This window comes from Rattus norvegicus, chromosome 3 (assembly GCF_036323735.1).
Source record: "Rattus norvegicus strain BN/NHsdMcwi chromosome 3, GRCr8, whole genome shotgun sequence".
Lineage (NCBI taxonomy): Eukaryota > Metazoa > Chordata > Mammalia > Rodentia > Muridae > Rattus > Rattus norvegicus.
In genome coordinates, this window is record NC_086021.1 from 157420069 (window position 1) to 157431651 (window position 11583).

At 36.3% G+C, this 11583-nt stretch overlaps 1 protein-coding gene across 1 annotated transcript; it reads right to left on the reverse strand.

The window, feature by feature from the left end:
• Positions 1-861: 861 nt before the first annotated feature.
• Positions 862-7920, reverse strand: P22k15 (cystatin related protein 2). Its single transcript, NM_199266.2, has 4 exons — positions 7664-7920; positions 4836-4931; positions 3958-4071; positions 862-1834 (listed from the first exon to the last, which is right to left on the reverse strand). Exons 1-4 carry the CDS (start codon positions 7898-7900, stop codon positions 1751-1753), a joined length of 531 nt encoding a protein of 176 aa, NP_954887.1. The 5' UTR covers positions 7901-7920; the 3' UTR covers positions 862-1750.
• Positions 7921-11583: the final 3663 nt, after the last annotated feature.

Here is an 11583-nt window from a genome sequence, read left to right on the forward strand (position 1 = left end):
GTCATAAATCACGAAGTAATAATTAGTGCTCAACTTATTTATCTTTTTTACTCTCCAAGACACAAGTGATGGATTGTTGCTATCCAGAGTGAGTATGTCTTTTGACTCTCTTCTTTGCTGAACTAATCAAAATAGTGTCCTATTTCTCAGGACATGAGTGATATAAAGAAGTTTCTCCTATATTTCTTTAAGGGAGTTATTTATGTCCTTCTTAAAGACATCTCTCATCATCATGAGATGTGATTTTTAAATCCAAATCTTCCTTTCCAGTGTGTTGGAATATCCAGTAGTTGCTGTGGTGGGAGAACTGGATTCTGATGATGCCAAGTAGTCTAGGTTTCTGTTGCTTAGGTTCTTGTGCTTGCCTCTCATCATCTGGTAATATCTGATGTTTGTTGGTCTTGCTGTCTCTGAGTGGATCTTGTACCTTATGTGCACTTGTAAGCCTATAAGCCTCTGATCTTAAGAGTGTGAAAACTCTTTGGAGACTTGCTCTCTGTGGGCAGGTTTTGGGTCTTAACAGCTGTCAGACAGCCTTATCTCTGGACTCGATGGAGATGGGAAGTATCCTGTAACAATCTGCCTTGTGGGTCCAGTATCCTACATACTTCTGGAAGCTGATCGAGACAGGGTTGTAGAGTCTTAGGTAGACCTGTGGCTCCTGCTCACCATGTACTCTAGGCAGCTCTCTCTTTGGATAGACAGTGGAGAGAAAGTGGGCTCTTATCTGTGAGCTTAGGTGGAAGAGCTCTTCTGGCAGTCCAGTTCTCTGCCAGCAGGTTTTGGATCCAAAGGTTGTGGACAGCCTCATCACTGGGTGCAGATGGAGCTATACACAGATGTTTATATATTTCAAACACGTTTAATTGTATGATTTTAATTTAGACATCCATATGGGCACAGAATATACATTTTCCCTTCAGCATCCTCAGATCATGTATAATTCTTAAAATTTAAAAATAGAATCAGCATGCATATTTATATATAACACATCTGTGATATGTACTATATAGGATGTACTATCTAGCTCATTAGTTCTGTGCATACAACCTGAGATTTTCTCCCAGAGAACACTAGTTTTACATTCTCCTATCCAGAAGAGAGATTATTCTTTTCCTCTAAATGTTTAAAACAACAGATCTGATACAAAGTCAACCCTGTGAGGTATTCACTGTGATTCCTTGAGCTATAGATAGAAGGATAGTAACAAAGGGCTGGCTGGGATGTTGTGAATGTTAGACAACCACATGAGTCAGTTATATGTAACTGTAACTTTTCTGTTAACTACAGTGCATATCTTCCTTGAGATAGAATATTATCTACTATATTTTGATCTTCTTATGTAGAAAGTCAGAATCTTCATTTATACGGAAGGAACTACATGTGCCTATGAAATGTGGATATTATCACAGAGAATACAGCATACTTGACACAGTCTTGTTGATAAGAGCCTCACGGTTCTTTGCATTTGATTCCATCTACCTACAAGGCAGTTGTTCCCAGACAATTCAAGATGAATGGCAGTACTTTTATTGAGCAAAGTATAGGTTTGTCATGGCTGGCTTACAATGGTTTATTTAAAAGAAGTGTGTGAAAGGTAAAATGAAGACAATTGTTCAGGTGTACATAACTAGACTGCATGTCTCTGCGACTCCTGGCATCCAGACTGAAGGGTGATTCCATATTAGAGGTCCAGAACTAGAATCAACGTCTGCAAGTGGTGGGTAACAGCCCAGTCAGTCCCAGAGTCTCATTTGGTATAACAATTGAATCTTACAGAACGTATATTTTGCTCAATATAATCAGGATACAGTTGAAAGTAGCATATTTCTCTCTAAAAATTGAAAGTAATATAGATCATTAGGGATATTGAAATTAAATGGAATATAATCATCCTGGTAACCGAAGTGGAAATGGTAACCATGTAAATGATACACTGGTCATTCCAGTGTCCTTGGGTCCCTGAATATTCAGCATAACTCTTCAGTGGACAATGATCATTTCCCCAATTGTTTACAGTCCACAAGATTTTATGTGCACAAACAAGAACTCATGAGATCCTGAATCCTGGTACACAATGCAGGAGTCCACAGGGTCAGGGCTCATCTAGTTCTAGACATTGACAAGTCATTAAGTGTGGCACACGGAAAAATCAAAGAAGGGAATATTGATGTGAGAATAAGAGATGATACAAATATTTGGGAAGATAAGCGCTGCCTCCGCAGAATGTAGTATCACAGGAACTCAATGTATAAGACAGCATGTGGTGGTAGAAGCAGGATTTCAGCCAGAATGCTTAAAGTCAGGAACATGTGGCAGACCTTTTATGTGCACGGGTCCAACCTTGTAGGTTGATGGCAAGGAAATAGGTTTTCTGGAGATGGCCCACCATTTTTCATAGCTATGATTTGTGTGCTCTGAATGGCATAGGTCCATCCCAAAATAGCTTCTCACTTCTGATATTGCTTTCCTGCCACTATTACTGCTTAATTTCTGGGCATCATCTCACAATATTGAACACAGATTCTTCAAATCAATATGAAGACATACTTTTAAATAATAGTGCTGTTTAGATGAATTAATGACTATAGAATTCTTGATTTGATTCAATAATTTAAGAAAGAAATTTAAGATTGTTTTAGTTGTTTTCCTAGAAAGATGTAGTAAAGTTAAAATCAAGAATAGAGCATGCACCTCCTCATAGTATAATTAGTTAGTTATAATGAATGTAACAAACTTTAAAAATTAAAGTAAGAAGAGAAATAAATTTGGGAGATATTTTAGTTCAATGAAAAACTTTAATTGTAGGTAATATCCATTGATGATGCTACCAATGTGCACTGTAATTTAATAAGGACATGTGAAAATGTTGTTTTAAACTTATAATGAGTTTATGAAGTGAAACACTACTTTGAACTGACTATCTACAAACTTCTGTAGCTCCTTTCTTTGAAATTTTATCTGTGAGGTAAATTTTTAAACACCTTTTGTCTAAAAAGCTATAAAATTCTGAGAGAAAAGTAAAGTGTAGTTTGTAGCTGTTATTGGATCTTCTCTATTCACAAAATGTTTATATTTTTAGATAGTATATATGTATATCTGTTGGTCTGTTTGTGTGTATATACTTACACATGTATGCTTAATAATTTCCATTATTAACATGTTTGTCTATATGTAGACGTGTGCACTTTTGAAGTTGAATGTTTGGCATCAGCCAAATTCGTGTGTGTATGTGTGTGTGTGTGTGTGTGTGTGTGTGTGTGTGTGTGTGTGTGCTTGACTCTATTTTTACCCTTTTTCATTTTCTGTGGCTCACTAAAGGTTAATGAATTCGTAAACTCTTAACTGTCTATCAAGAGATCCCCAAGTAAAAGCACCCAAGTAACTAAATTTCTTTTCCCAATACTTCCCTAACAGCAGGAATCAAAAGTCAGAAACTATTAGTTTCTGGAACCAGAACAGTAAGAGATAGCTAATAGCCAGAGGTCATGAACCATTTGTAGTCTTATAACCACCGCATATCAGTACCTGAATGATGGGATGGGACCTTTACAAGTGCACCCTGCAAATGAGGGTGAGGTTGGGAGTAAAAGACTCTCCTTTGACAACCAACCATCTCCACAAACTCTTTATTCTGTCAATGAGCAAAAATTCAATCATACCTTTGGTAGTAAAGTTCCTACTTAATGGAGAATATTGTTATGGACTCTTCCTCCTCTTCTGTGCACAGTGCTACTTTTGAGGAATGGTTGAACTCAACAAGTGTTTCTATTTTATTTATTGATAATCTCCGCTTTCTCTCTCCAAATGTTTGCACATGATCTTTTCCTGTGCACTTCATTTATAATACCTTGCCAAAAGCATAAAACACTAGCACAGAACCCTTCTCAGATATTATACATTGGTCCTAATTTTCACAAGATTCTTTCAACAAGAGGGGTCACTTAGTGTTCATACCTTCAGCTGTTCTGTTTGTTCTTCGAAGGGACAGTTGACCAGTTTAGATAGGAGCTTCCTGCATCTGACACTTCCAGGCAATGTTATATAGTATATTGTTACTCCAGGAGTCCGCTTTAGAAAAGGAACAGGATTAATTGCATCACTTCTCATTGGTACGTTTCTCTTTTCAGTAACCCTTTGTAATTAAAGTAATTAATTTGTTTATCATTTGTTTCTGCATTCTTTAGCTTCATGGATTATTCCTCACATAACAAATAACACATCTTCATAGAAATTGATGCCCACCCTACTGATTGACTTATGGTCATCATTTATGCGGTATCGTGTGCTGTTGAAGAAGAAGGAAACAAGACAAAAGAGAAGAATAAAATCCATTCAGTGGAGTTGGGAATGAAAGGATTATATCTGAGAGTTATGATGTGGCCAGAAATAACTCTATACACATGGAAACGTTTAAGGGGCAGCTCTGGTTACCTTTGTCCTGTTTGGGGCTCTTTTCTTTCATGGTCACATAAAAAGCTGCTGAAACTCAGGTTATTTAATTATCATCTACAAAGGAAATGTCCTTGTAAAAGGTCTTCTAGTCCAGAGAGGAACACCAACTTACAGAAGGTTTTCTGCTCAGTATGAAGAATTCAATGGCAGACACTTAAACATTTAAGTTTATGATTTGTGCGCATACACTTACTCTAACACACAAGTTCATGTATATTCATCCCCAGCTATATCCCTTCATAAATAACTACATTTCTACATATTTCTCTCCAATACACACATTTTCTCAAAATATCCATATATCTATACAAATGCATGACCGTAGTACCTCTGCCACCCTGCCCAACTTGTCAGGAAACAAGGCATTACCAATTACACACCTTTATGTTACAGAATTCCCACTGGAAAGAACATTTGTAGAAGTCAGAGTCAATCTTTCTACATTTGGTTTTAACCACTTCAATTTCACCAAATCCCTATGAAGAAAAAAGCAAAATTGATGTGTACTTCTGTATTTTCATTTACATGTATGCTTTAATTTACTTTTGTAGCTAACACTTTTATTTTGGATCCATGTCAATATGATTGCCATCTGAGCACACACACACACACACACACACACACACACACACACACACACACAACTTCCAACAGGATCATTTTCAGGACCTTTTTCTTTGTACATCTTTATAAAATAGAAGGAATGGAACACCCAAGGTGAAGGCTGGGACTAACATGTTTCAATATTGTTAGTAAGGTAGAACCAGCCTGTAAGAGAAACCATAAGGACAGGTAAGAACCATTACCAGTACATGATCTGCTCTGAGAAGAAGGGAAGGCTTTAGAATGCAGCATGAAGTGAATGATCCTATTGATTTTGGGATAAGAGGTAGTCACACTTTGTAACTCTAAAAAGGTTTCAGGCTGGTTTTATCAGCTAATGATCACCATTAGTAGCTACATTTAACACAGAGCATCAGTTTCATTTGTTTTCCTACTTTACTCTCTTCAGTGGACAGCAGAATTTGGAATGCTTCACACAACGGGAAATTTCAGATCAAATAAATAGAGCCTGTGAGTGTCTCAATTCTAAATTTGATCACTGATGCTAACATATCTCTCGGCATTTTAGTCACTTGCTTGTGCAGTTAACAAATAGGAACTTATATATTCATTGCAGAGGGAATGTCAGATATATTTCCTGGAAGACACCAAGCTGAATTAATAGAATTTGTCCTTTGAAACCATGAGTAAGGACAATTATGCCTGGAGTGATGCTTATCCTGTGTCTACAATTCGACTCAGGTACACACTGAACAATAGGTATCTTTGTTATATGTTGGATTGCACATTTACCTATTTTGTAATTTTATAATTTTAACAATTACTCAGGTTTTGGAAAGTGGTGTATTTGTGCCTTGACTAACAAATCTAATGACAGTTGTATGTCATTGTATATACATTGCTGAAGGAGGTAGTATGCAAGGTGTTCATACTTCACAGTTGGTGACTAGTTGCATGGGACATATGTCCCTATGTATTATTATTATTTTTTTTCAAAATTAGGACTCTAGTTCCTAAGTGGTGCTCCAGGAATATTCCAAGGTCACTGTGATAAAAGATGTTGAATCTCCATCTACATTAATTTGTTAATACCAGTCTACGAATCCCATGCTTGGAATTGCTCAGATGACGTTACCTCTCCTTTAGAGGTCTCCATGGAATTTGAAATTTGGCTCATTCTGCATGGTGAATTATTATAAAGGACACATACGCACATTTGGAAATATACCCTTAAATTCTTTTTCTGTAGTTTCTCACTTAGCACATTTAACATCTAAGAAGTCTATGGCATTACTGAGTGCTATCATTTTTTTGGGGGGGTCTTGCCATTGTCAGTCATTTTTTTGGGGTAACAGCATCTGCATCTAGCATAGAATAAATGGCCGTTTTTTTCCCCTGTGGGATGGAATCTTTCTCAACATACATATTAGAAAACTACCTCAGGTTCTTTACATAAAGCACAGCTGAACAGAAAATGTAGGAGCCATAGTCTGCCCTGGGTGTAGATGTCAGTGGTCATCTACAAGAAGGAAATAAGTACGATATTATTAGAGCAAGTACAATGACTCTCCATTTTCCTGATCGGAATATTTACCATATAGAAAATTCCATTGTTTGCTGAAGTATACAAATTGTTATTATCAAGAGAATCAGAAAAACATATTGACATAAACACACATACCAGGAGCCCCTTGCACTAAATGACAGTGAGGAGGATGAAGCAAACATGGCCACATGTAATAGCGTACAGAAGGGAGGCAGGATCAACAAGGATGCTGTGAACTCATAATCAGTACTATGAGGGAAACTTCATTTCCCATAATAATACTTAGAATTAAGCTGTCTAGAGATTGAAGTAAGGGAAGATGCAATTAATAAAGCTGAAATACCAAGATTTTTCCTGTACCTCCATTGATATAAAAAGATATTTAAGTAAACAAAGGCATCTATGACCTCCATACATACCCTGACATATTGGCCCGAAACAATACATACGTACAGACACAGACACAGACACAGACACAGACACAGACACAGACACAGACACAGACACAGACACAGACACAGACACAGACACACACACACACACACACACCCCACACACACACAAAAAAAAACTGAAGTAGTTGAAAGAGTATGAAAAATTTCTTCTTCAATAATAAATGTTTGTGTGTCTGTTTGTCTTATTGCATGGCCATTCATTTAACAGTGTACATTGGCATCTGGTATTTAATGTCATTTAGACAAATTAGAGGATACCTTATGCTAACTGTGAAACAGAAACACATAGGTTCCTATTTACTATCGGCAAATTTAAACAGAATAAGGTGTAGAGCTCCCATTGTATACTAGTACTTTTTGTTGTGCAGGATTTCTGGTATGTGTTTGGATACTATCTCTTAGGAGTTCTTTGAAATCAGGTATAAATAATGAAATTTTGTGGATACATTTTAGTACTAAGAATGCGTCATTCTATTTGTAGTCTGATGAGGCCCTCTTTTGCCATCTGTTTCAGAAAATGAATATTATATATTGGAAATATGTAAGCATGGTTAGAGAAAAGATTGTAGTAATAGACTAAAAAAGGGATAGTACTACACATGGACAAATCAACATTGTCTCTCACCCTGGGAGAAGTACTTACCCATGTGTTCATGGTGAATGACTGATTTTTTATGTTGCTGAGATATGTGTCATGACTGAACTTGTTGTAAAGAAATTTGAAGATATCATATACATCATTCAGTTTGTTCTTTTCCATGAAGTTTTTCTTAAAAATTTCCATAGGTCCCCTGGTTCCTTTTGCAGTTGCATGGCTGAAGTTCAGAAACAGGACAAAGATGGCCAGTAGGAGCTGTGTGCCACATAGGGTTTTGTACATTTTCTTCTCAGATATGAAAGGGGAACTTCAGAGGAGAAGATGTTTCAAGATGCTTGGGCAGGAAGCACACATCTTTTATCTGATTAACCTCCTATTCAACCACACCTTTCAATTGCAATCCTCTTTTGTTTACCTCACTATCCTGATTCTTGCCAACTTCATTCCCTATAGTACACTTTTTACCTCACCCAGAACTATTTGGGATTTCTGCCACTTGTCTGGCTTCTCAGCTTAGACCTCTCCATCACTAGATCTGGATCTCCTCCTCTGCTTTCCAATATTGAATTCTTTTGCTTTTCTGAGTGGTAAAACTTTTATTGGCCCTGAAAATCAAAGTAGAAATTCAATTCTTATTTTCCTCAGAACATTCTGAATGGCATTTTTGAGTTACCTCTGTCATCATAGTTCATGGGTATTCTTGAGCCCTTGTTTAATATCTGGTGTACCTCCCTGGCTCTTCTGTTATATGCTGTAATGATTTAATTCTCAAATTTCTGGAGAAGTATTTTTTTGCTAAAACTACTGTAGTAGCCATTATTGTGGAAAGCTTAGAGTGTTAGTTTTTCAGGACTCCTAAAAACCCTTATGAATGTAGATGACAAAGGTCCCAAGGTCCTAAAGGATCTTTCTAGGCCAAACATTTGGCATCTAGTGATAGAGGCTTGGGTACATTGTATCAGGGAATCCCAAAGACACACTGCCTGAAACACATAATTACTATTTAAAACTTGGCATTGGAGATTTTAAAACATAGAACTATTTTCATATTATAATATTTGCATTAGTGTCCACAATATTTTTAAATATTAATATGTAATACCAGAATCAGCTCTCCACCTAGGAATGTCTTTGATTAATTTCAAATGGTTGTGCTTTGCATACTGGTAAGAATGGAATTTTATTCTCATTTATTTATTTAACTGAAGTTATCTTCAATTCACGAATTCTTTACAATAGTTTGCCCATTTAAATCTGAGAGGTAAAGGCTAATTTACTTAAATTAAATTTAAGAATCTTATCATTAGTTTTATACTATGAACTGAATACTTTAGAGTATATGCTGAATAAAACATCTTAATATGAGTATACTAGCCCCAGTTAAGTCCCTTGGGGAAGATCATAGTAGGGTATCACAGAGGTCCCTAGAAAAATTACCTGAAGCAATTAGTAATTAATATTTACCCCTCTTCCCTGTTTGCACTTGTGCCCAGAGCAAACCTAGGTCTCATGCTCCCCACCCACTCCAACAACATCCAGAGTAAGCTTGACTCCCAGGAACTGTGACATACCAAGAACACAGGTGAAGGCACAACATCTTCACCAATAGTGGGTCTAGCTTGGTTCCTCTGGGACATGGACAACACAGGAACATTCCCTAAACAGAGGCATGCATCCCTTCTGGTTTGCACCTGTGTCTGGAGTGGTCCCAGGACTCTGGATCCCCAACCCACTCCTACAAAACTTAGAAGAAGCTTGATTCCCAGTAACTCAAACACACCAGAATAATAGGATCTCATAGGCAGCATGACTCACAGGAATGCTGACACACCCAGGAGAAAAACATCAAATAAACAGAACAAAGAAAGAATATTGAAAGTGGTAAGGAAAAAAGATCAAGTAACATATAAAAGCAGGCCTTACAGAATTACAGTCAACTTATAAACAGAGATTCTAAAAGCCAGAAGAACTTAGGCAAATGTCATACAGATCCTAATAGAAGACAAATGCAGGCTCAGGCCACTATACCCAGCACAACTTTAAATCACCATAAATAGAGAAACAAGATATTCTATGACAAAACCAAATTTAAACAATATATTTCCTTTATTAATACAGCTATACAGCAAATAATAGAACTCCAAATCCAACACAAGGAGGGGAAATACCCTGAAGAAATGCAAGAAATTATACTTTTCACAAGGAACTAAAATGAGATAACTACAAAAACATAATTTTACCTCTAACAACAAAATTAACGAGAATCAACAGTCTTTAGTCCTTAATATCTTTCAACATCAATGAACCCTAATCCACACAACCTAGAAGACATAGACCTGAAAGCTTTAGAAGAAGAAAGACCAAATACATCCAAGAGGAGTAGATGGCAGGAAATCAAACTCATGGCTGAAATTAACCAAGTAGAAACCAAGAGAACTCTACAAAGAGTCAACAAAACCAGCAACTGGTTCCTGAAGAATATCAACAAGATAAACCCTTAGCCAAACTAACTAGAGGACATAGAGACAAAATCTGAACTGTACCTAAAGATATAAAAACAGAACTGAAGAATTTTTTTAAAAAAAATCAGATCCTACTGCAAAAGCATATACTCCATAATAGTGGAAAATCTGGGTGAAATGGATGATTTTCTAGACCAATATTGGTATCCAAGTTAAATTAGGATGAGATATACTACTTAAACAGCCCCATAACTCCTAAAGAAATAGAAGCAGTCATTAAAAGTCTCCCATTCAAAAAAGCACAGGACCAGATGGTATTTGTGCTAAATTCTTTCAGAACTTCAAAGAAGACCTAATACCAGTACTTCTCAAACTATTTCATCAATGAGAAACAGAAGGAACACTACCCAATACATTCTATAAAACTAAACTTACACTGGTACCTAAATCACAGAAAGACCCACAAATAACGGAGCACTACAGAAAAATTTTACTCATGAATATTGATGGAAATATACTCAATAAATTCCTCACAAACTGATTTTAGGAACACCTCAAAATGATCATTCCCCATGATAAAATAGTTAGGTTACATCCTATGACCCAGGTACAGTTCAATATATGGAAGTCCATCAACTTATTCCACTACATAAACAAGCTTAAGGGAAAAAAATAAACATATGATCATCTTGTTAGATGCTGTAAAAGCCTTTGAAAAATACCCCTTCATGTTAAAAATACTTGAGAGATTAGCAATTCAAAGTCCATAGGTAAACATAATAAAAACCATATAAAGCAAACCAATAGGCAATATCAAACTAAATGGAGAGAAACTTGAAGCAATCTCAAGTTAGGCGCAAAACAATGGTGCCCAATCTTTCCATCTATTCAATATAGTACTACAAGTTCTAGCCAGAGCAATTAGTAAGAAGAGGAGCTCAAAAGGATACAAATTGAAAGAAAGAAATCAAAATATCGCAATTTGCAGATGATAGGATAATATTTATGAAAAAGCCAAAATAAATCCAGGAGAGAACTCCTACAGCTAATAATGAACTTTAGGAAGTAGCCTTCCTCTCCTCAAATGATAAATGGACTGAGAAAGAAATTAGGGAAATGACACCCTTCACAATTTTACCAAATAATATAAAATTTCTTTGTGTGACTATAACCAAGCAAATGAAAGCTCTATATGACAAGAACTTTAAGTCTCTGAAGAATGAATTTGAAGAAGATCTCAGAGGATGGAAAATCTCCCATGCCCACAGATTGCCAGGATTAACAAAGCACAAATAGCCATCTTACCAAAAACAGTCTAAAGATTTATTGCAATCACCATCAAAATTCAAACTCAATTCTTCACAGGGATAGAAAGAACAATTCTAAAATCCTCTTGGAGTAACAAAAAAACCTAGGAGATTTAAAACAATTTTCCACAATAAGAGAACCTATGGGGGAATTGCCATGCTTGACTTCAAGCTCTGTTACAGAGCAGTAACAATA

Excerpts from the sequence above, each read along its gene's own strand:
- P22k15 (NM_199266.2), bottom strand. The coding sequence starts at position 7,900 with ATGTACAAAACCCTATGTGGCACACAGCTCCTACTGGCCATCTTTGTC. Across the intron at positions 4,932-7,663 it reads CATTCACCATGAACACATGG|GGATTTGGTGAAATTGAAGT; the intron begins GTAAGTACTTCT and ends TTTTCTTCATAG. Across the intron at positions 4,072-4,835 it reads GGGAATTCTGTAACATAAAG|CGGACTCCTGGAGTAACAAT; the intron begins GTGTGTAATTGG and ends CCTTTTCTAAAG.